Here is a 26,007-nt window from a genome sequence, read left to right as displayed (position 1 = left end):
ATCATGAATAAGTGCCACCCACAAATATATGAAACAAATAAAATATATTTAATTAAGATCTAAAGCCACCAATTAAATTTATAAACCTAAACAATCACTAAAAAAGAACTTAATTTTGATGAATGATCTCAGTCAACATGAAAAAAATGGAAGAGGAAAACCCAACTTTGATCAAAGAGAAAGGAGGAAAACTCCACCTCGTTCAAAGAGGTAGAAGATGGAGAGGTCTTCTTTGCTAACAACAACTACTGCGATTGAGAGAGAAATGCAAATGAAGTACATGGAAGTGGTTTGACGGATGCTATGCGAGGGAGGGAGGAAAATATGATGCCCTGGGTTTTTCTTTACTTCCTTAAATGTGTGTGTGTGTGTGAGAGAGAGAGAGAGAGAGAGAGAGAGAGAGAGAGAGAGAGAGAGAGAGAGAATCAAATGGAGCAAGAAGAATCGTGATTGCGAAGAGAAAGAGGAAAAAAAAATGCATGCAACAATTACTGTTGAGTCCGATCGTGTGCGGTCCGGGCAAAGGGAGGAGCGGGAGCACTCGTGAGGCTCAGATTGTGCAAAAGAACCCGGACCAGTTCAGTCCGGTAGGTTATTATAGTAGTTGTAGTTGTTATTATCGAATGATTAAATTAAATAATAGTAGTTTTAAACAAATTAATCATTCCAGTAGATCCTAGGGCATTCACATTCTCTCTCCCAGTGCATTCCAATAATGCTTTTGCTCAATACTTTTTGTTATAGTTGTTATTTATTAGCCAACTACTTGTGCTCATCTTCTTTAAAAAACAACAAAAGATGAAAATTCTTCAAGTTCCAATCCAATGATTAGAGCAAATTCAATTACTCAATATATTATAATATTACCTCCAATTTTGAACCTAATGGAGTGTCTCTCATTCTACTCATCATCAACCATCATTAAAAAATAGTTAATTAATTAGGGTCACATAATTGTAGTTCAAGAGTTTAAATAATTGCCCAAATGAAGATTTTACTTCCCTTCCAATTAGATCAAAGACACAAATTATCTAGCAATTTTCTCCCCCATACTTGAACTCTTCATGTGACTTAATCAATGTAATGCCTTTCAATTTAAACTAGAAGCGACATATGTATAAAAAAATATTACAACTCAAATGAGTCAATTCCATATATAAGTAATGAGAGCTAAACAAACCATGCTCAAACTGTATTTGAACCTTATTCAAACCTTGATTGAATATTGTTTGAATCATGTTTGAACGTATATTGAATCTTGTTCGAATATTGTTCCAATTATGTTTAAACATTGCTCCAGCCATATCTGAACCTCATTCAAACCTCCTTCATATAATGCTTGAACATTATTTAAAAATTGTTTGAACAATTTCCAACCATCTTTTTAACAATTAACATTATGTACAATGTTGTGATGAGTTTAATGTTTATATTGAGAAAGACACATTCAAACATAATCATCACTAACCTTAACCAAATGATGATTGGAAAGAGGAAACCATCACTGCGAAGCTTACAAGATCTAAAATTTATGGAGATAGAGAATTTGTTGGAAGAGAAATTATTGGACAACTTGTTTATTTGATTGAAAGTTTGATCAACTCCTTTGGAAAGATTTTGACCATATAAAAAAATTTAATTTTCAAATATTTTTCTATATTAATTCTAAAATAAATAATCATTTGATTTGATTTAAATTTTTTATTGTATTTAAAATAAATAACAAATATTTAGCCCATTGTTTTTTAATTTTCTTTCTCTAATGTACTACACTTCCATGTGAGATTCTTGCTGCCGGTGCCTAGGGGTAAAATCTGCCGAGAGAGCTTCTCAGTGCGAGGAGGCCATTTTTCATGCAGTAACTCTATCAGCTCGAAGCTGGAGGAAAAACCCGCGGCTTTGCTTCGGAGAGCGACGGAACCAAGCAATCGCCCGCACTTTTAAACAAAGCCCGCCGATGCTTATCCAAAGAAGCATCTCCCGTTCTCTCTCCTTCCATCGGGCCATAACTCAAATGAAGACCGCTTCTCTTGCGCACAATTCTATAATCCGACCTCACTCTTATTTCCCCATCTACAGCCGTCGGTTCTTCTTTCTCATCCATCAATCCCTCCCTTTTCCTATGTCAACACCTCCATTCGGCTCCTTCGCGGCTACTGGCAAGGAATCCAAGCAACCCATCGCTGCCCTGCTCCAAGTTGGCGGTGTCAAGATCACTAAAGATGGTATTTTTCTCAAATTCTTCATTAGAATAAGTAGTTTGTAATTGAATTCAGATGGTATTCTTCTAATCTTTTGTTATTGGGTATTTTTCTTTAAAACTCTTTCCTTAGATGTTGTGAGGGAGAACGATCCCGCTAACAATGTTCCCGATGCAATATTTTCCAAGCTGGGGATGCAGCTTCACCGTAGAGATAACCACCCAATTGGAATTTTGAAGAATGCTATTTATGAGTACTTTGATTCAAACTACTCAGGGAAGTTTGTGAAGTTTGATGACCTCAGCCCCATTGTTTCCGTTAAAGCGGTAAGAGTTTATAGCTTGCTAGCATGTTAGTTTTTTTAATGTAGATAAGCTGTTTGATGTTTTGCTGGTTTCAGAAATCTTGGTACTGACATGAATTTCATTGAGAACTGAATGAGGATCCTAGTCTAGATAAATACTTCCAGTTATATAAGAAGTTGGAAGTTGAAATTTCTTAATATTGTGATTGAAGTTAATTTCCAGCTATTAGGATGCAACTCAAGTAGTATTTAGTAAGTCCTCTAAATTGGAATTTAGCAAATCCGGAGGGTTTTAAGTCCTAGAAATTGTTTGGGTCAGTTATTGTTAATTCCGCGCTAATCTGTACAAACTGTTTGGCCGGTTTTATATGATTTAGAGATTAAAAGGACATTCCATTACTTGAAAATAAGTATTGAGCTAAAAGATAAATTAACTAATTAATTATGATCCAAGAGACTCATACATCAATAAAGCTTAAATCAAGCTCAAGTCCAAATTCCAAATACAATATCTAGCACAAAGATTTGAGCCATGATCAAGCCCAAATGGTTAATCTAGCTACATGGAGCATGGTTGGCTACTCAGCAATAATAAGTGGTTACATGATAAAGATGGGGAATTTCTAGATGCTATAATATTTCAAACCACTTATTCCTCATTAGGATGGCCAACCACATTATGGTGGAAGGAAAAGTCTATTTGACGCTCATTCAGTTAGGAGGAATTACTATTATTATAACAGTCCAAACTCTCAATCGTCAAAATATTATCCGTTTTGACCTAGTAGTGTCATTAGTCATTGCTTTGTCCCCTTAGTATAACTTTCCAGGAGGCCACACAACCTAATACTGCTCTTAGGTGAGCGCGCTTAACTTTGAAGTTTCTATTGAAATTTCAATTGTTACACCAAAAGGCACATCAATGTTTAAGATTTTAGTTTTATTCAACTTAAAGGGTTTCACAATCTCCACCAGTTAGATACCTAACATCCTCAATAGTTTTCTTAGGATTTTACAATCTCTCCCACTTAGATAATTTACATCCTTGTCAGTTTCATTAGCTCAGAATCATTCACCAAGAAGATAGGATTCTAAAGATAGAGTTTGCATATTCTTGCTGGTATATTACTTTGATACCACTTGTATTAGTCTAAACTCTCAACCTTCAAGATATTGTCTGTTTTGACCTAATAGTCTCATGATTTTGTCCTCTTGGTATAACTTTTCAGGAGGTCACCCATCTTAAGACTACTCTTATACGAGCACATTTAATTTTGGAGTTTATATTGAAATTTTCACCATTACACCAAAAGGCTCCTCGATGTTCGAGAGTTTAGTTTTATTCGACTTAAGGGATTTCACTATTTCCACCACTTAAATAATTGATGTCCTCATCAGTTTCCTCAGGGTTTCACAATCATCTTGGGTGCTACCTATTTGATATCATACATTATAAGTTTCCTTAGGCTTTTTAGGATTATATTTTTCATTTTAATGCAAACCTTATTGCAATAACTTTTGATGACTTTAAGTATATAGTGAATTCAATCTCTAAATCACACAATTCTTAGCCACCTCCACCCTCTTTCATTTCTCTAGTTGTCTTTCTTCTCTTTTACTCTTTCTACCTGTCCAAATCCTAAAGGTCTAAGGAAGGGCAAATTATTCTGTGTGGACAACGGACGCAAGCTTGCTTCCAAATTGCTGCGCTTTTGATGTATTTTTACAAAAGGGAATCTAATACACAATTTAAATTGCATATTAGCTGCCATTTTGCTGAGTATTTGCAAAAATGCAGCAAAAGCGCTATAAATATCTTACTCATTGAGTATTTGCTGTCATTTTGCTACGCTTTATTTGCACTTTTCAAATACTCAGTAAAAGGACAACAAAGGGCAACTAATATGCAATTAAAATTGTGTATTAACTGCCATTTTGTAAAAATACATTAAAAACGCAGTAAAAGCGCAGCAAATCCGGACGCAAGCTTGCGTCTGGTGTCAGCACATAATAATTTGCCCTAAGGAAGATGATGGAAATTGGAGTGTTGTACTTGTTGAGAATACATGTAAACATTTAGGCGGGCACATTGCCATTCCTAGAGTTTATGTTGCCTTGCTTGTTTTTTTTCTTAGTTTTTGTTTCTAGTATTCTTTTTGTATGAACAAGTCAATAGTAGTGATTCTTCAGAGAATGGATTGTGTTATCTAAAATGACAATTGGTTTTGTTTGGTTTGGTTTTCCATATTGGTTTGAATCTCCAGCTACTTGTTCATTGAATTGCTACTATAGTATTGCCCCACTTGATTTTTGCATTGCAGCATTGAGTCAGTTCCTTAAACAGAGGCCTTTCGATGACCCGGTTAGGAAAGTTGAGGTATTAGATTTGACTTGTGTTAAGAAAGGTAGAGCTAGACCTAAAAAGACTTGGTTAGAAAATATTAGAAATGATATTTCTTTATTAGATTTAAACGAGAATTTGACTTTTAACCGGACAAACAATGGAGAAAAAAGATTTATTTAGTTGATAGAAAATACTTGTGTTCGCAAGCAAATCTATCATTAATTGGTGAAAACAGCGAGAATAATGCAAAATCTAGGTGAAATCAGCCCCAAAACGATGGATTGCAATAAGAGAATTAAAGCCAAACAAACACGAAAACAAGAGACAAGTGATCCTCAATTCGAGAGGAGGATCATTCTCTCCCAATCTCTAGACAAGGAGTCTAGAGCCCAAGACGCCAAGGAACTACAAGAGAAACAAATTAAGCATAACCCTAACCCTAAAACACCTCATGCTATTTAATACATAAACTTTCCGAATCAATTTTCCCTCCAAAGCCCTAGTCGCCCCCTCATTTTCTAATTTGAACTCAATTGGAATTGTGGGACCCACTATTGTGGGCGGCAAGTATAGAGGAGGTGGAACTAGCCCGCCTCCTATAAACAAAAACCGGCCTTGGATGAACCGGCCTATCAATAGACGACCTGACGTACTGGGACAAAGGCTTGATGTTCTTGATGTTGTTGTAGCATTGAGTCAATGCTTTGTTATTATCTTTTTCTGGTGAATTTTCTGTTGTTGTTATTTGTAGCATGTTATTGTAGACTTGCCATGAATTTGGGAATCCCTATTGCTGCCTTTGCATGTGTTGGAGTGGGGTGCTTTCCTTATTTGCTAAAATTTGGTTCTGTGGTACTAGTAAAGAAATCAAATGATGCATTTTCTAATGTCCTCGTATATGGTACAATTGTTAAATAGAAAAATTCTTCCTTACAGATCCATATCTTGCACTCTAACATATATATATATTTTAGAAACATAATATTATTATTATATGATGAAATGGGTACACAAGTGGCTATAACAGGGAATTGCTAGATTAAAATGTTAAAGCAAAAAACACAATATCCATTTATAGGGGAGGAGATCTTGTGAGAAAAATCTGAAACTTTTCAGAATTCCTGAAAGGAATTGTGTCAGAATTTTTTGGAACGATTTACTCTCCCCAAATGTCTGTTTGCTGTCCTGCACCAGAAGAAGGCTGAATTTTAACCATAACTCCCGTAGGCTGAAATTTCTCAAGGCCTCACCTAGGCTTGCTGTCATATTTTTGAGGAGGAAATCCTCTCCCTAGCAAAGCCTCCTACCCGTTCTACATCACCTATCCACTCGAGCTTCTATACTTGCTAAACTACCATCCAAATTTGAAAGTTACTGTGACTCCGTGGCGTCAACATCCTCTATAATAATGATTAGATGAGAGGCTAGCTCTTCTAAAGGATCTATAGCAATGATTTTGGGTGCAAATCATTTTATGTTATCTTTCACAAGGTTTTTCACAATAAGGGTAGGTTTTGAAGGCTTTGATTTCACAATACAATCTAGAGTTTGTTCCAGATTTTGTAGGCATGTTTGAATTGAAGAATTTCGAACTAATTTTATCTCATCTGAATAGAGATTTTGATCATTTGCATGTTTCCCTTGTTTCAGGTTGTATGGATTGATAAAAAATAATTTGCTTAGTTATTAACGAGCTTTGATGCACTCAGGTAGTTTTACTTTTTTTTTGTAAGAGGTACAATACTAATGAATACTTTCAAATATAATATTCTCATAATAAACACAAGAAGAAGAGCTAATCCAAACCTCTCTATCCAAAGGCATTGTAGCATATACTTACAAGGGTTTCCCAAGATATAATCCAAAAAATATAGTATAGATTGATTGAAGTAGTTTGGTCAAAGTTGAGGAAAATAAACCAAATAGACAGGAGGTTCTACAAACGAGTCAAAGTGAAGAGATTACTTTAAAATTTGAATTAGAAAGCAACTCACATAGTTTGATCAACATGAAAATAGTAGAAAGTTATATGCTTCAACTGATAATCTAATAATACTAGGCCAGGGTTGAGGAGCCTAATTGAATATTCTCCAGACATATAAAAATCTAACATAAATGAATATATAATCTCAAGACTGGGACTTCATATTGACAATTTTCGCACTATGGAGAAGGAGAATTGATTAGATCTAATATCTCTAATTCAATGAAGAGAAGAGTTGATTTACCCTTAAAGGTAGAGGGCTGCTTTTGATGATGGGAGTTTGAACCTTTATAAAAAAATAATAAAAATTGGATAGACGAAGGTCGTTGAGTTTCTAAAGTTATCAACCTTCCAACAACTTCAACAAAGGATCATGGAACGTCGACAATAGGAGAAGCGCCCGATATAGAGGCATGGAACATAGGGGAAACAATATCTTCCTACTGCTACAATAATAAGAGAGCAACCTTGACATGTAAAATAACTTGAGGAGGCAAAGAAGATGGCAACATGACCTATTGTGGGCTTAAAAAATTCGTACCCCAGCCTCTTCGCGGCCCATTTATTTTCTTCTTTATGGGTCGTCGTGAAGAGTTTTAACAAGTATGTTGCGAGGCAAATTTTTAGAAGGTATATTGGGTTCAAATAAGACATTACCCAGAGATTTCACCCTCATTTTGCGAGGACTTTATGATATGAGTTTAGGTTTCCTATAGGCGTAAGCCCCTATAGTTAATTATCCCTCCCCATAGTGAGAGAAAATTTCAATTAAGGCTAGTCATCAAACAGATACATGATATCTGGCGTATAGTAGCAACGTGTTTAGGTATTTGAAAATTTAATATTAAGAATTAAAAATTTACCACCTGGCACTTAAAGCGGATGGTGGGGGGAATGAAGATAGACCCGATCAAGATCCCATGGTTCCATCATGCCGGGTCATCGTGATCCCTAATCTACTTAGTCAGAGGAGGTAGTCAATAGAACCTGACAGAAGGTTCATTGTCGGCAGTCGTGGGTTGCTTCGTCCAAGGGTACATTGTAGAAGGATCATTGTCCACAGGGGATCCTCTGTACTCATGACATATCCGTTGTTATTATCCACAAATAGATCATATCAGTCATCATCAGTCACAGGGAATGATTGTATTCATCTACAAGGGAACTGACATTGATTGCAGGGATGTCGCAACATTCACTGCAGGCTCTTCATATTTCTCCCATGAATTGCAATTATCATGCCTCTTCCACAAGCATGAGCATTGTACATCAGCTAATCATCATTCATAGGTGATTATTTATCTGTTCACATGACATTAGTTGTATGCGAGCTACATTTGCTTCAATCCTTTCAAACACCTCTTAGTTGGCAATTCATTGCATGTTCGATTGTCGCTGCTTGTTGATGATTGCATTTCAGTGGACATGATAACTCTGTGAAATCTTGTGTTTTCGATTGTAGGATATAGTTACATTCCTTATAATCTTCTTGTATATGTTTGTAGGATGACAACCAATGTTGTCATATGTAGACAAGTTAGTGTATTTGCTTGCAACTTACTGTTGCCTATCGGTTGAGCTGTGTGCACTGCTGATTTCTTCATACATGTCGGTCAGCAAACTGTTATATTAGCTTGCATGCATTTCACTGTCATCTGTGAACATTTGTCAAACATGTATTAAGAGTACTTCATGACCCATCGGTGATTGTTGCTTATAGTTGTATAGTGACATTGATATTTTCATTGAAGGTCTAGTGCTCTTGTCCTTTAATGAACTGTGGCATTTGCACTACGAATCTCTCCTAAGTCCTACCCATAGGCAAGTTGTTGTATGCATAACAATTCTTTTAATCATATTCGTAAGGAATCCGTTATATTTACAATTTATCAATTGTCGTAGCTACTTATTAGTGTTTGCTCGTGTTACAAATTTGTTGCCTTTGCTTGTTCATTGACGGTCATATGAAGGACTCAAATTATTATTTGGCATGTATATTTTCATTTTGATTGTGCATTTGTCAAATTAAAGTCCGGTTCTCTGTGGTTCAATATGCAAGTTAGCTTCTGTGCAGTCTTGTTGAAGTCAAGTCTTCTATTTGCTTAAAAGTTTGGTCCCCTATAAATTCATTTGTCTGGATCTCGTTGCATTGTTTATTGTGCAATTAATTTTTCCTAAAATTTCTTAAGCTAATTCATTGTTCAGATGAAATTTTGGCAGCCTCCCGGCGTCTCCCATGTTTAGGGGAAATTTAGAGAGTCTTAGCTTGACCACGTTAGAGAAAGAAGTGTATGGTCGGTGTTGGATGACACTGTGGCCGTGGTCTTCAATTCCACCACGCCAGAGAAAGGCGTTCACGAGTCTTCAGGGGTACATGTTTGAAAATCCAATTTTTTCCCGCAGGCATTAAGGCTCATACATGGGTGCTTAATTTTTACCTCGCCACGCTAAGAAAAGTGTGCATAAGGCTTACCCGCCTTGTCGCAAGCGCCGCACCGGGTTCCCTCCCACCACTTTAGAGAAAGCGTGTATAAGTGGTCCCGCGGTACACTGCGAGCATCAAAAAATAAGATTTTGGGAGTTTTCATATTCAGAAATCATTATACCTCAGCAATGGGGGTCGACGGTAAAAATGCGCACAAATATTAAGGTACACAATTTTCCTTTTCTCTTTTTTTTTTTTTAGAAAATTCTCTTTTCTCTTTTTTTCTTTTATCTTTTCCTCTTCACTTTTTTTTTAAACAACGACAATGATACTAGTAATCATAATAGTAATAGAGGGGGGTTGGGGGGCTGATTTTCGTTAAGTGGGTTGATTTTGGAATGTTGTAGTTATAAGTGGTTGCTTGGTCTGAATTTTGGAAGTGGAATGGGTTGTAGGTTTGTTATTGAAATGTGTAAATGGATGTATAATGGGCTGTAGAGGAGATGAGTTTGGGTTATTTGGCTGATATTTGGAGATGGAATGGGCTAAGTGGGCTGAGGGAGGAGATGGTTTGTTGTTGGCTGCAATTGTGAAGAGAACAACAAGGCTGTCAACCTTGTGTTGGGTTAGGATTTTGAGTGATGGCGATCGAGGTGTCCCGATGCTCTGATAAGCGACATATCTGATAGTTCCTTCCTCGATTTACTCAGTTAATCGTAAAACATATATAGAGGTCAACACCTATAAACAATTATGTACCTTCCCACTAAAGTGTTGTGAAAGTAAATTAAAAGTTAAAAAACTAAATTGAGATAGTAGGGGTGCCATCTAGGGTGTCAAGGCTAGAGACCACAAGGAGAAACATGATGCCTAGAAGTGTCGTCTACCCACTGATAGGTATAGGGATCTAGGGAGTCAACTAACTTGATTAGCGAGTGACAGATGCTGAATATTGCGACAAAGAACCCAGAGCCATGGATAAAGCTGAGGCAACTTGCTGGCTTTAGGCGCCATGAGCTCAATCATGCAAACTAAGGGCGAGGGATTAGAGCAGCATGTGAGGAAAAAGAATGTGGGGGTCGCCCACAAAGGGTCACCGATGGGTGGGAACTGCCAGTGAGGGAAATACCTAGGGCAATCTTGCAATATTGGCACAGCTCGCAATTTATTGGAATTAGGGTTCTTAAAATTAGAAACTTATTGTTTAGTCTATTTCCAAAATTTTGTAAAAAGTACCTACTATGGGTCTAGTTATGATTCATAGGGATGTAAAAAAATTGTAATAAGGGATTTGTAGGCTGGTAAAAATTCAACTTTGGTTTTATGCAATTACTGACTCCTATTAACTATGGATATAACACAACTGCTTTAACAAAGTTACAATTAACCTCGATATATTTAATTGTTTCATGAATATGGATTGCTTGCAATATAGATAGATGCACGAATGTCATAATATAAACACTACCTTCTTGACAAAAAATCGAATTCCTAGGCAAAATATTTGGGATGGCTCAGATTCTTTGATATAAAATAATTTTGAATTAGTGTTTGGTTTCAATTACTACTTCTTGGTTATTCCCTGTAAGAAGAGTGTTTTTAGCATTGACTACATATTTAATATAGCCTGAAAAGGGGGCTGACAAAGATAGAATTATCTTTGATGCTATTGGGAAGATCGACCGTAACAAGAAGCTCGCAAGACTTGTGAAACCGTATATGAAGGCTTTGCTTAAGAATCTTGTTAAGGTTAGAGGCTTGATCTTCTTCTGGACCACATACCCTAAAGAAATACTTGTATGCTCTTGCCCTAGGAATTGGCTTCTTTTCCCTGCTTAGATAGGATCAGCTTATTGTAACTTGTAGGATGAGGCATCAAATAAATTTGTTAGAGTGACACGATTACTAAAAAAATAAAGAATACGGTGGTTGGTCTTATCACTTCATCTTTATCTTGTCATCCTTTTTACTTCTTTCATTAGAAAGATTTCTTTCGTTCCATATGATTATGATAACGTGAAGAAATTCCATTTTGCAGAATTTTGATGATGTTTTGGTCCCTGCTGATCATGTTAGCAGGAGTAATAATGATACATACTATGTTGATGCTCAAACAGTCTTGAGGTGCCATACAAGTGCGCATCAAGCAGAGTTGTTGAAAACTGGGCACTCTCATTTTCTGGTGACTGGCGATGTTTATCGAAGGGATTCCATCGACTCAACCCATTATCCTGTATTCCATCAGGTTTTTACCAACTTTCTAGTAGTTTCCTTTAGAAATATGCTGCACTTTTTTTGCTATGTTTCAAGTATAATGCAAACAGATGGAAGGGGTTCGTGTCTTCTGTTCTGATGAGTGGGTTGATTCTGGTTTGGATGGAACATCTTATGCTGCTATGGATTTAAAGAAATCTCTCGAGGGTTTGGCAAAAAAATTATTTGGTAAGATAAAATATGAGGGGCCATGACTGACATTTTGGGCTGCAACTTTTTATCTTCTTAAATTTCTAAAATTTATAATTTTTGTAATTTGCAGGTGATGTGGAGATGCGGTGGATTGATACTTATTTTCCCTTCACAAACCCATCTTTTGAGCTGGAGATATATTTTCAGGTTTGTCAAGAATTATAGTTTTCTGCTAATTCCAAACTCCAATTATGATTTTGGAAGGTTGATATGGGTTATCATATGTGGATTCCACTCTGTTGGACTTAAAAAATGCTTAAGCTTTAGTCTGTTGTCCAACATTTTACTAATTATTCAACTAGTTAATTTTAGGTATATATAAAATTGTGAGCATATACGTTAAAAGATTGGAGTAGCTCCAATGGAAGATAATATTAGAGAGATTCGCTTTAGATGGTTTGGTCACATAAACGGCGGCCTTCTGATGACCCGATCAGGAAAGTAAATGTATTAGATTTGATTTATGTTAAGAAAGGTAGAGTTGACCTAAAAGTACTTGGTTAGAAAAGATTAGAAATGACCTTGCTTTATTAGATTTAGATGAGAATTTGACTTTTAACATGATACAATAGAGATAATGGATTTATGTAGCTGACCCGACAGTGGGATAAAGACTTGTTGTTGTTGTATTAAATTGTGAGCGTAACTTCATATTTTACTTTTTTGGGCTTTTGTTAATGTGGTATTGTCTAATGTCACCTTACAAGTGAAGGGTATCTTTGATAAAGGGCTGATATCAATTTATTCTGGTACACTGTTTTGCTAGTAAATAGTAATCCAACGGTCAAAGTTGGGTAATAAACCCTATCAGGGTCCTATTTTGTCGTTCAGTTGCCCAGTCCAGTTAATTAGCAGCTTTTTTTGGTTATTAGAGAACCTTGGTGCGTGGTGTGAAGGTTTTCTATTAAGAACCACAGGTTTTATCGTCAAAAGTATTCCCTAAAAAGGATTATATTTTGGTTGAATTTGATTGAATGGTTTCATGTCCCAGCACAATGTTTTGGTTCAAGACTTGCGAAGCTCAAATATGCTTCAAATGAAGTGTTATGACTAAACATTTTTTGTAGTTAGCCTTCAGCATGGTTTTATATGCCTCAGACTCATTTAAGTTGATCAAGAAAGGCTATTGTCTTGGCATCATTTTCAATGAAAGGCTATTGTAATGATGGATGAGTGTACTTTCATGCGATGGTCTTGAACTAAATGTTGTTGTTGTTTTGGATCAATAAAAGTAGTGTCAAAATTTTCTATAAAAAATATCACACAGTAAAATAAAATATCATAAAAATTTTAAGGGCCAATAAAAATAAAATTGTTATTGATTAAATTACACAGATATTTTAATATTTTTTCAGGTGTACTTGATTGTTGACAACATACCAACATCATCATTAATCATCATGATTGATTTATGTTGACTATAAAAAAAATGAAGAAGAAAGAAAGAAAAAAACAAAACAAAGCAATATGAAGCAATTTACCTGTCGTCGGCCCTACCTCGAACGATTTTCCTCCAAATGAAGCAACCCTTCGATCAAAATAAGGTAACCACCCGCTTATTCCTTTAAAATGATCGGTAGGAGCGATCGAAGAAAAAAAAAAAGAGAAACGGATTGCGTGGCTTCTTCGACTCCTTCGTGCTGTTCGGTCTCGTTGCTTCGCTCGAGACACAGAGGTTGCACACCTCGCTTCTTCGACTCTGACGTTGCTGTTCGACTTCGTTGCTTCACAAGAGGTGTCTAGGGTTCATGATGTAGAACGGGTATGGGGGTGGGAGAGATTTGGAATTTGAATTAATTAATTCCCATAATGGGATCTCCAATTAGAGAATTAATTAATGGAGGGGAATTAGAGGGAATATCGAAAGGGGAGGGGCCGACCATAAGTGGAGGTCATTAATTGGGATTTTATTTAAAAACTTTCCTAAAATAGATCAATCTATTTTAGGAATTTATTCAAAATTCAAAATTGAATTGAATAAGTAATATCAAAGCTTCCCAAATGAGGGTGTATAGAAAAGGAAAATTGGCTTCAATCAAGAGCAAGAGGGGGGAAAGGGCGGCGGGTAGGAAGGGGGCCGGCGGGTAGGAAGAGGGAGAGGGGGAATTGGGGAAAGCTTTTGTTACTTGCCTCTTTAGGAATCCCAACTTAAGGAAAGTAAATTAATTTCAATCTAATTTATTTGTTAATTTGAATTAGATTGGAGGAGTTTCCTAAAATAGAATCCTATTTAAGGAAACAATTCAAATTCAAATTTGGATTGCGGGAATTGAATGGAAATATTTCCCAAATTAATTTTGCATGAAAAGGAAGGAGAAAAAGAGGGAGTTTAATGAGGCATTCAAAGCTTTTCTAAATTAAGAAATTAAATTTGGAATGAAAGATTTCATCCCAATTTTAATTCAAAATTTAAATAGACTATGAATTAGTAAGTTCCCTAAAATAGGATTTATAAATTAGACAACTATTCAAATTTAAATCTATTGAATTTGATCTTTAAGATAGTTACCTAAAATATGAAAACTAATTTAGGAAAGACTTGATGTCATGTGGGGATGGGAAGAAACTAAGGGGAGGGCCGGCGGCTTGTTGCTTGGCCGTGAGTGGTGGTGGAGCTAAGGTCATGGGGAGGGAGAAGCGGAGGCCAGTTTTGTGGAAGTGGAGGGGTTTATGGGAGAATCGGCTGGTGGAAAGTGGGGGATTTTGACCGACGGTCAAGGGAGGTGGAGAAAAGGTTTTAGGAAAAGAAAGATACAACCGCGAGCCCGGACACATCCTTCAGCTGACGGGTACTACGTTTCCATTCACCAAAGGATTTCAGGCCACGAGCCCGGACACATTTTGCGGCTGACGGAAGCTACGAATTCCTCCCGTAGGAATCTCACCCAAGGTTCTTTCCAAAGAACACAAGTGCAAACACAAAATTTTATTAATCATCCAACATTACATTACACAAGCAAGGGCCTCTATATAGAGGCCTAAGAAACTAAAGCAAGACACATACGCCCCTAGGGCTTACATAGGAAGACTGATGTAGGACTACAATGCATGTAATAACTTGAAAAGAACTTGCATGATTTATTGATTAGAATAATAAATATTATAATTATTAGTAAGTAAAACGACAAAATAAAACGTAAGAGCAGTCACTTCCGTTTAGGCTAAGTTGCACAATAAGAGCTTTGAATCTTCAAAATAATATAGGAAATCAACAACATGCAAATATAATAGCTTTCAACGAAAATTCTTTATCTAACAATAAGATTATAAACAAATGAAGTGCACTCAATCCCTACGTTTACTAAGCTCGGCTGAGTTAGATGAACACGATCTTCATGACTAAAATCAAATCACAAGGAAGAGGGTTAGACTTTAAGAAATGCAAGAAGAGGAAGATTAGAAGACCTTCATCAAGGATCGGTTGTAATCCTCCACTGGACGATACTAAGTTGCTCTTCAATAGACTTGATCAAGGTGTCCAAGATGCGCTCTACGTACTCTTCTACGGTGTGGTCGATGCGCGGGTTGACGTCAAAGAAGGTCGAGTGCAGGATCTAAACAAATCCATGCTCGTCGTAGGAGAGGCTGTAATCAAGTTCCGGATCGGTCATTCATTTGTTTGTTGTGTGTAGTAGTATTGGCGACGTCCTTCACGGTTCCTAGATCTCTTGATAGAAAGGGGGTCCTCAGATGAAACAAGAGAGAAGGAGAGGAGAAGGGTTCAACCAAAAGGGGGAGCCACACATGGGGTTAGGGTTAGGTTGGAGGAGCTAATTAAATTCAAAATTCTAATATAAATTTCAAATTTTGAAATTGAGAGGGAAGTGAAATGGGTGAATTTGAATTCAAAATCTGACCAAAATTATGGCAATCTAGAATATGAAACAAATCCAACAGAGGGCAAGGGGCTAGGGGCCGGCGCCTTGCTTGGGGTTCGGGTAATGGAACTGACGGCTAGGTGGAGGTGGTTTGGGGAATTAGGTGAGAGGTGGGGGTGAGGGATTTGTTTCCAAAATCAATTGTTAGATTTTGGAAAGTAATTAGGAGTTATGGGATTTGGAAATTTCGGCCAAGGAGGGAGCATGAAATTTGGAATTATTTCCAAAGTGGGGAATTGGGTTTTAGGAAAGAATTCCTAATCCAACTCTATAGGGGGACCGGTGGCATTGATGGCCATGGGGGAATTAATGGGAGGGATTAAGGGTTTCTTAATTTGGGTTTAAGAAATAGGAAAAGCATTAATTAAATCCAAATGAATTTGAAATTCAAATAGGCTTTAATTTGGAAACTTTCCTAAAATAGATTTTATAATTTTAGGAAAGATTTTGAATTTCAAATTGGGTGAATTTGAATTCAAAATCTGACCAAAATTATGACAATCTAGAATATGAAACAAATCCAAGAGAGGGCAAGGGGCCGGCGGCTTGCTTGGGGTTCGGGTAATGGAACCGACGGCTAGGTGGAGCTGGTTTGCGGAATTAGGTGGGCGAGAAGAAGGGAGTTTGGGTGATGATGAAAGTTTTGGAAAAGGTGGTGGAGGGGAGGTAAGGCTGGTGGTGGTAGGAGGGGAGAAAGAGATAGAAGGTAGAACCACGAACCCGACTCATCTTGGTTGGTGGGTGATGCACAATTCTCCCTCACCAAGGGATTTCACTCCAATCTCTCAAGCGCTCATGAGAGTTCAAACAAAGAGAAGTAAAGTTTTCAAACAATCATTCATTCACCTCAAAAGAAGAACACTAGGGCTATATAAATACTCTCGTATAAACTCAGAAAAATAAAAGGATGACAATGCTCCTAGGGCTTACATACGACTTCCCTTAATAAAAGGGTACAACGGGAAACTAATAAAGCAAACTAATAAAGAAAATACAATATGACATAATAAATAAGAAAATACATAAAAGAACTCATAAATACAATGACTCAATTGTGGTCGTAGATCAACGACCACGTCTCTGATAGACTCTCCACGATCTGATGTCCCCATCAACGACCCTCTTAAGTAAGGGTAAAAATGGAAAATTCATAATAAAAATAAATATTACAAATAACAAATTAAGATAAGGTGGAATGATCTTGGCCGTCGATCGTCATCTCCTCCTTTAAAAATCTTCATGATCGGATGTCCGCATCAGTTCACCTTTCATCTTCTCTTTTTGTCGGTGCTGTTCGGTTTTGTCACTTTGCAAGAGGTGCAGAGATTGCATGTGTCGCTTCTTCCGATCCTTCGTTGCTATTCGGCTTCGGTTCGCAGGAGGCGCAGAGATTGCACCGCCTCTTCTTTGGTTCCTTCGTGATTGTTCGACTTCAACTTCTATGTTGCCATTCGATTTCGCTCTTTCGACTCCCTTTTACTTTCTAACTTCGTTGCTTACCAGGAGGTATAGAGATTACATGAGTCTTTCTTCTGCTCCTTTGTCGCACTTCGACTTCGATCCTTCGACGACTACCCTAGCCGAACCCAACCATGCCCTATTGGACTCCTCTCTCCCTCTCTATTATATTATATCTTATATGTTATATGTATATTATATCATATAAAGTTATATAATATTATGAGTGCTTGGGCTCACGGGAAGTAAGGACTCCAGGAAATCTGATTAATTGCAACCTGACTTAAGGGAAATGGAATCCTATAGCTACAAAGCGGGTTTTATGCATACGTGCCTTTTTTTTAGCCAACAATTTATTATCACCAATTTTTATTTTTCGCATAAAAAGATAAAAAATAAGTGTACATAATCTTCAAAATGATCTCAAAGAAAAACACATTTATACATCACTAATTGTCCCAAAGCACTTGAAAACATGATCACTATCACTTAACAATTAATCAATAAAGCCATCATCATCAATAACAAAATATAGTTTCCAAAATTTTGCTAAAAAAACACACATCATCATCATCATCACGTGCCTTAATGTTGGAATAAATATATTAGACATGATTTTCATCATGTTGAACATATGTCGCGAAATGCTTGTGCCATACACGATTATGAAAAGCTTTTTGAAGTGGCTGTTCTTCATAGGCCATTGGCCTTAGTGAGAAAGATGTTGAGTTTAGAAGAGGATGTTTCATGCTGCAGAGGGTCGGTGAATTGCAAGTTGCAAAATGAGTAGCGAATGGAGGGTAAGAGAACGAAAATAGTATTTTTAAGTTTTATCATAAAACTTCGTTCGTCATTTGTTTGTCTTACCGAGTTTTGATTTATTATGTATTTTTATATTGTGGAAAAATTTTGTAACAAATTTGTTTAAAAATAGCCTATCTTTCTTATTTAATTTAATGCCTAAATAAGCTAATCTTTATGAAAAAATCAATCTCCATCAATTCCACCTCCATTTAATCTCTCTCCGTCAATTTTGCTTCCATCAATCTTCCACTAAGCTAGACGTCCTTCACTTTCCTTAGTCACTTTATGTTACCTCAGTTATCCCTAGGATTATTAGTGCCATCTCATCAATTCGTGGATTATTTTAAATTGTTTACGATTATTATTTTACCATTTCATAAATCCATGAATTATTGTAATTATTCTATAATTTGACCTTTAATAGGACACAATGGAGAAAAATGATTAATGTAGCCGACCCCACGTAGTAGGATAAATGCTTGATGTTGTTGTTGTTGTTGTATTCTATAATTTTCATTCCCTGATTTTATATGTTTTCTATTAGAAGCTCTCATAAGATTGTATAAATAATGCACAAATGTTGGAATGAAACATTCAACCATTGGTCCCAAATTCTTGTCATCCATGAATTTTAAATTATAAAAAACAATTACAAATTTCATAGTGAAAAATAACCTGCTAATTATTATTAATTTTGCACAAGGAGTTGTAATTTTGCTAGTGTTATCGATGTAGTGGCAAAATTTTGTAGCAAAAATATTGCAAATGTCATAGCCCCCGCCCCCCAAAAAAAAAACCACAAGTCTATTAATTTGGCGTATTAGTGAGCTACAACATTTCTACAGATATTGCATCTATACCCAAAAAAAAAAAAAAAAAAAAAATGCAGAAAATCGGCTGCCAAGTATAGTAAATTTTGTACTTTTTGGTCAATCTTGGGCCGATGGGTACCAAAGTAGTAGCTAATTAGCAACAGATGTTTTCCAAAAGCAGTTTTTGTGGCTAATTTGTACTTGTGTAGTTAAAACTTAATCATCGCTTCAAGAGCTCCCTCCATTGTGCACTTAGAACTCAGGATGGTTCTTCTTGTCTTCTATCTTATATTTTCTGTTGTTGTTTATTAAGTTTTTCGTATATCAGTACAATTACTATTCTTGCTATTTCCTTTGCCATTCTTATCTGATATTTTCTTATTTTAACTTTCCCAGGGGAAATAATATGATCTTTAATTGTCATTTAGGAGAAATGGATGGAAGTATTGGGATGTGGAGTGACTGAGCAGGAGATATTGGAAAGAAATGGAAAAATACATTCTGTTGCTTGGGCCTTTGGTCTTGGTTTGGAACGATTAGCAATGGTTCTTTTTGATATTCCAGATATTAGGTTGTTTTGGTCAACCGATCAGCGGTTTACTTCCCAGGTACTCTAAGCTTTTTTATTTCTTTAACAATATCTTTTTCTGTCTCTCGAGAAAAATTTCAAGAATTATTTACTTGCATTGAATTTCTAAGTTCTAACCAAGCTTTTCTTGAGTATAGTTCTCTGAGGGAAAGCTTGGAATCAAGTTCAAACCATTTTCCAAGGTATGGCATATAATAAGCTGTGCAATCTTGCATTCAGTTTTGGAATTTAATTAGTTAATTCGTTCTTTTGGCATTGAAATAGCAAACCAATGGTGTTGCAAGTTAGCCATAAGCTGGAATTAATGTCATGATCTTCTATAATGCTATTTTGTTTGCACTCGAACATTCGCTCAATTCAAGCAACATACTTTGCATGCAACCTTATGAGGCAGAATGCTACCTTTTTTTTTTTTTGAAGAAATGCAAATTGCATTAAGATCATGAAAAAAAAAAATATTACAAACTAAAACTGAACGAAACTATTAGGCATACCTTTCATAATATAAGAAAAGGAAGCCTTGTTGAAAAACAAATAGAGCATAAGAAAAATATTTGCAAAATAGAAAATATCATATTTAGTGGTTACTGGTTAGATAGGGTTTGTTGGGAGGGATTATCATATGAGATAGACCACTTATCAGAAGTTATTATCTTTTTATTAGATTTTCTTTATTTTATCGAGTGAATCCATAAGGTCTTTTATATAACCTTTTATCATTAATCGTATCATCAATAAAGTTCATTTCTTTTCCGAAAAAATCCAAGCTGCCTCCTTTCTTTCCTTATCCGAGGATGCTCCCTCTCCTCTCTCTCAAAACCCATGTTGAACTTTCTTTATCAGCTCCTCTCCAAACTGAGAGGTGCAAGAGGATATTGAAACATGGGAAGTTCAAAGAGGTGAAGGACGAAGCTTTATCAAGAGAGGATTATATAAGTGGTGAGAACATCAAATAACCGTTATATTAATCTCCAACCTCTCTCTGAGTAGTAATGTAATCCCTGTGTTTGCTAAGGTTAGATCAATTTCTCTCCCTTTTCCTTTGGTTGGCCAAATTTTACAAAGATCCCTTGGAAACTTGTTAATGCTAATTCCATCAACCAGCGAAGAATAATCTCTTATTATTCCTTTGTTAGATTATTGATTGTCTTGGACGATTTGGTTGCAGCCTTCTTCTAGCCACAACTTAGATAATATTTGCATTCTAAACTCCAGTATCATATTAAGTCCATGAACTTTGTTATCCCAGTCAGATGGCTAGGCTTTAATACCTTTTGATGGATTTGGATCACAAATTAGTATCACAGCATTGATTCCTAGTTTAAGAATTGAAAGGCCTTTCTTTCTTTAGATAATTGCTAAAATTAAAACCACAATCCAAATTTCTGTTAATGCTAAAAAGCTGATAACAGGATTAAGAGAATCTTTTGAGTCATCATTAGAGAGTCTGGAAAATAGATTTACTAAATTTTGGAGAATTATGTTTCATCTCCTTAAGCGAATGGCCATTTAGAAGACATGCTCCCAAAATTATTATTTTTGCATCTCTCAAAATATCCTCATATGCTTATATGTAGTGGAACTTTGAGTCTAAGAGCTATGACCTATCTAGAATTGCATGGTTACACTTTAAAGGACTAATTAAATCTTTTTTTATCCTATCAACTATGAAGAGTCAATGGATCAAGTGGCACAACTGAGATATATATGCGAGCAATCTGTACAGGAGCATACCACTGAGTTCTTCAGGCAAGCATTTGCCTTGGTTACCTTGCAAAAGAAATCTATTTTTTTATGGAATATATAGTAGGATTGAATGGAATCAAGGAGAAATGAAGTTTCCATTGAGGAATATTTCTAAGGCAAGCTCCAAGACCATTACTATAGAGGAGAACTAAGTTAACCAAAGCAGCGAAAGACAGTAGATCCCTCAATTTGTGGTCCCAAAGAAGACAAGCATGAGGAAAATAAGCAAAGGAGACTTTATTACTCTCACTAAAAGTTTTAAGGCCGCTTGGATTAGAATTATTAGAAAGCACCTTGAAAAGAGGCCAAGGCAAGAGGAGGCTAAGAAGAATCATTTTCACTAATGATGATGTGGTGAAATTGTCAGGAATGTGGAGAGCCAAAGCCTCAATTTTGATGGCAAAAAGGGATGACCAAAAGAGTAGCATTTCAATCTGAGGTAAGCCAGTGTATTGTAAGTAGTATTAAATAAAAGTTCAAAATAGTCCTTCAACTATTAGTAAATATCCAATTTACTCCCAAACTTTTATGATGATCCAATTTAGTCTTCGGACTATTAGAAAATGTTCAATTTGATCTCAAAGCCAAAAGTAATAGTTAAAATTAACCCCAATAGTTCAATGTGAGGGCATTTTGGATATTATTGTATATATGAGATTATATAAATTTTTTATATTTTTTGTTATTTATCACATTAAAATAAATAAAAAATCATAATGGAAGTTAAATATGATTAACTTTCATTATGATTTTTGTATTTATTTTAATGATTGTAAGAAAAAAATTGATAACATCTACTTCTATTTTAATGATTTTAACATTATTGAAATGATTGTAAGAAAACAATATTGTAGATTAATATTGAAATGATAACATCTACTTCTAACTAGTCATTTTTAATACATTTCATTAAAAAACTTGTGAAATGTTTGAGTCATCAACTTATATGATTATTGATAATAATTAAGCATTTAAAATATAAAGTACATAATACTATAAGATTTATCAAAAGAAAGGCAACTGAAAATTTAAATTATTTATGTTGAACTGTATTTGTTTCATTACGGTTTTGTTTTTTTTTTTTTTTGAAAATATTAATTGCATGATCGAAATTAAACAATTTTTCACTTCAAGTAATAGCCTAAACAAAACAAATAAAAAACAAAAACAAAAAAATAGGAAGTAAAATTGATCCAAACACCCCAGCATTACATCTAACATTTCAGATTACTGGGGTTCGCATCAATATGAAAGGGACTTTTTGATGAGACAGTAATCTTGAAATGGGCTCCAATCAGAGAAAAAAAAAAAAATACTAACATTACTGTCAGGTTTTTCGAGTGTGGGAAAATTTATTTTACATTTAAAGTTATCTTTTCTACATTTTCCATTCTATTTATTGGTCACAATCAGCTACAAGTGTTGGTAATACTCTCTCAACAAGGAGAAATATCTGAATTTTGTAGTAGCAATATCAAAAGCTTGTATCTAGAAAGTTTGCGGGAAACATTGTCTGGAGGGCTCGTAAAATTATGGGGAAGACTTTATATTGTAAGGGACTTAATCATTCATATATTGCTCCTAATTTTTTGAGCCCTAAGTTGTCTTTTCCAGTAAGTTTGATTTATTCTGTAAGACAGCAAGGATTGGTTTGTAGCAAGTGTCGAGCTCACTTACTATTTTTAGCTTTGATATGATGTTATTTTACCATAATTTCCATTTGGAAATAAGCAAATTATTCGAACTTCTTACCTTACGTTTCTGAAAGTAAAGTTTGATATGATATTAAACTTAATTTATCTTCCTATTAATTGTCCAAGAACTTATTCACTTTTCTTTCTGACTATGTGAACATTTTTCTCTTTGCAGTATCCTCCATGTTACAAGGATATGAGTTTCTGGATAAGCGACTCATTCACGGAGAATAATTTGTGCGAAGTTGTGAGAGGAATTGCCGGAGATCTTGTGGAGGAGGTATGCCTGAGTGCCATTTTCTGCTTGCTTAACTTCTTTATCTCTATATTTTCTTTATGTGAATATTATAACTACAGATGATGAATCACACATGATTATGCACATGTAAAAAATGTGTTGTTCTCAATAGTAATCCTCAAAGGCCAAGTCAAGATAACTATTAGGCTTTTGAACTGGTGTAGGTTCCACAGATGGCTAATTTTTTGAATTGACAAAAATTTGCGAACTTTTGGAATTTTGAAAAATGGTCTATAATGTGGTGTCATCATGCTAATATATTTTTGGATGAGATGGGGGGAGAAAATCATATTTGTAATCATCATATTGCCTATATTGGTGATATCATTTGTTTTTTAATGAGCCAACCACTCATCATAGGAATATTGGTGTACCTTTAAGTTATAATATGTATGAGATTCCCAAGGATTAAAATGATATTTGTGATTGTAATATGACTCATTGTAATCCATTATAGTTATCATAGAAGAATTATGATCATATGTGTAATCATTTGAGTCATACATAATAACTGTTTGATCCCGTAACAATTTCATATTTTCATGTAAGACCTCCAGACAATATTCCACTAAACATTGTACTTGATTTGTGAATTTTATACTGACGATGAGCCTCTTTTTACCCAAATCTGAAAGTTATTCATAAAATTGCTCCAAACTTAGATGCTTATGAATTTGATGAAACATGCCAACAAGTTTGTAACATTGATATCAAAATAAGGAGAAATTGCTAGCTCCACAGGCAAATTTAAATGTTTGTGATGGATCTTTTAGTCATGATCTTTCAGGCTTACATTTGTAAAAACCAGAGTGGAATAATATTATCTAATTATTATTCCATCTATTAATTACAACTCACATTTGTACAAAAAAACAAGTCTAACAAGACAAAAAAAATACAGTTAATCTAAATTTACACACAAGGTTGGTTGATTATAGCCTTCTAAAATTGGTAAAGCCAATCATTTTTCTTTCCATAAAATTGTGAGGGGATAAGACTGAAACACTAAAGATGTGAGCAACGATGGATTGTCGGTTGTGGCAAAGATGGAAAGCCAGTTGGGTTTGAAGTTGGTAAAACCAAGTAGAAAAAAGAGAATTGAATGCAGTCATTATTTTCCCCACAAGCAAAATGCGGACAACCCCAAGAATCGGCACAAGTTCCTTCTATGAAATATTTGATTTTACCCCACTTCAATACCAAGAAGACCTTCCAAATCTGCCAACACTCCCCCTTATGCTTAGGAATATATATTTATAATCCCAAGTTTGCCAATCATACTTTCAAAAGCATGTTTATTTAGTATTTTTGTGAGAACATCTACTTGTTGATGATGAGTTGGGATATTTTTCTCATTTAAAAAAGCTACAAGCAATAGATGAGTAGCATTTGTACCCTTTTTGTAGTAGAGAATTCCCAACAAACTGTTAAATACTCTTTTGCAAACTTTTGGGTCAATGTTGTATTAGGCAGGCAGATAATTGCGTGCATAGGTGACACACCTAAATATTCTTGGCACAAAATTAATCTACGATATTATTTTTTATTTCTATTTAAATGTTTCCTAACTTTGAACACATACCTGTAAATATTGTCTTACCATAGTGATATAAATTACATCAGATATTTTTATAAAATCTTCTTTCCATTTGTTTTTGTTAAAATAGATTAGAAGTAAATGATTACTCATATAAGGTTTCAGGTGCGGTTGATTGATAACTTCACAAATAAGAAGGGAATGACCAGTCACTGCTACAGAATTGCTTACAGGTCAATGGAACGCTCACTAACAGATGAGGAGATTAACCAGCTCCAGGTCTGTAGAATTTTTTTTTAAAGTAAAATTTTAAATGATTTAGGTTTCGTTTGGGATAGGTTTCTTATTGCTTTATAAAACAGCTTTTTAGTATAAAATGAAGGCTCTGTTGACAACTTTCTTACTGTTTCTTAAAATAGATTCTTAATACAAAAGTTTAAATTTTTATACTTGGAAGCTGCTTTAAGAAGCAACAGTAAAAAAGTCGTCCCAAACGAAGCCGAAATCTTAATTTGGAACTAATTTCCTTTCTCTTCGTGAGTGCAGGGGGATGTGAGGGAGGCCGTTCAAAGCAAGTTAAAAGTCATTCTCAGATAAGAGCTTTAAATTGTATTCCATTATTATCTTGCAGCCATTATTTCTATTATCCCATGTTGTAACGTTCAAAGTTGAATATTAAGAGCAGGAGTGCAGCTGTTAAAAAAAAAAGAAAAAACTACTTGTTTGTTAGCTGGAGTTCAATTAGTTTTTATAAACCCGAGTATCTAACGAGTCAGATGTGAATAAAGTCCTGTTTAATTGTGCCTGGCTCGATAATAATTTGATTATATCAGGGACTTCAAAGCCAAAAACAACCAAAGCAGCACGAAAAAAAGAAAGAACGAGAGGAGAAGCTTCAACTTTGATTTAGGTTTCGTTTTAGACTACCTTCTTACTGCTTCTTAAAGCAAAGTAGTTTTCTAATACAATTTTTGTACTAAAAAGCTGCTTTAAGAAGTAGTAAGAAAGCCTTACCAAACGAAACCTTGGGCTTACCTTTTTGTAAGAAGAATTGTACTAAAAAGTTGTTTTAGAAAGCAACAAAAAGTTATCCCAAACGAAATCTTAAATGAGTCGCATACAGCATACAGATTTCTTTTTTTTTTTTTGTTGTAAATGTTTGAGTAAAATTTATAGAAATATGAGCAAGAGACATGCGAGCACAGCAATCTGGCAAGGTCCAGCTTCAAAGAAACAGTTGATTCTACTGTAGTACAAGGTCCGACAATGGAGAATTCATTATGAGGAATTGTGTACGATCTCAGAAGTTCAACAAGTGAACCTCTCAGAATGAGCACGAATTACTAGGTCAGGTCACCGAATGTGTTCGGAGTCTAATAAAAATGCGTCACATCACCTCCTACTCGGTACTGTGCTCGGTATAGAGCTCGATATTCGATACTTCACAGTACCGAGTACCGAATATAA

The 26,007-nt window shown here is 35.3% G+C and overlaps 1 protein-coding gene across 1 annotated transcript; it reads left to right on the top strand.

Moving 5' to 3' along the window:
* The first annotated feature begins 1,786 nt into the window (after positions 1-1,786).
* LOC110101112 (phenylalanine--tRNA ligase, chloroplastic/mitochondrial) lies at positions 1,787-25,367 on the top strand. The gene is made up of 10 exons (XM_020828894.2): positions 1,787-2,225; positions 2,334-2,527; positions 11,297-11,503; positions 11,583-11,700; positions 11,795-11,871; positions 19,105-19,284; positions 19,403-19,447; positions 22,881-22,985; positions 24,706-24,819; positions 25,087-25,367. Exons 1-10 carry the CDS (start codon positions 1,958-1,960, stop codon positions 25,135-25,137), a joined length of 1,359 nt encoding a protein of 452 aa, XP_020684553.1. The 5' UTR covers positions 1,787-1,957; the 3' UTR covers positions 25,138-25,367.
* Positions 25,368-26,007: the final 640 nt, after the last annotated feature.

Source organism: Dendrobium catenatum, unplaced genomic scaffold (assembly GCF_001605985.2).
Source record: "Dendrobium catenatum unplaced genomic scaffold, ASM160598v2 fragScaff_scaffold_133, whole genome shotgun sequence".
In the NCBI taxonomy this organism is placed as follows: Eukaryota; Viridiplantae; Streptophyta; class Magnoliopsida; order Asparagales; family Orchidaceae; genus Dendrobium; species Dendrobium catenatum.
The sequence above is the reverse complement of the archived record's forward strand: the minus strand, read 5'-3'. Positions and strand labels throughout refer to the sequence as shown.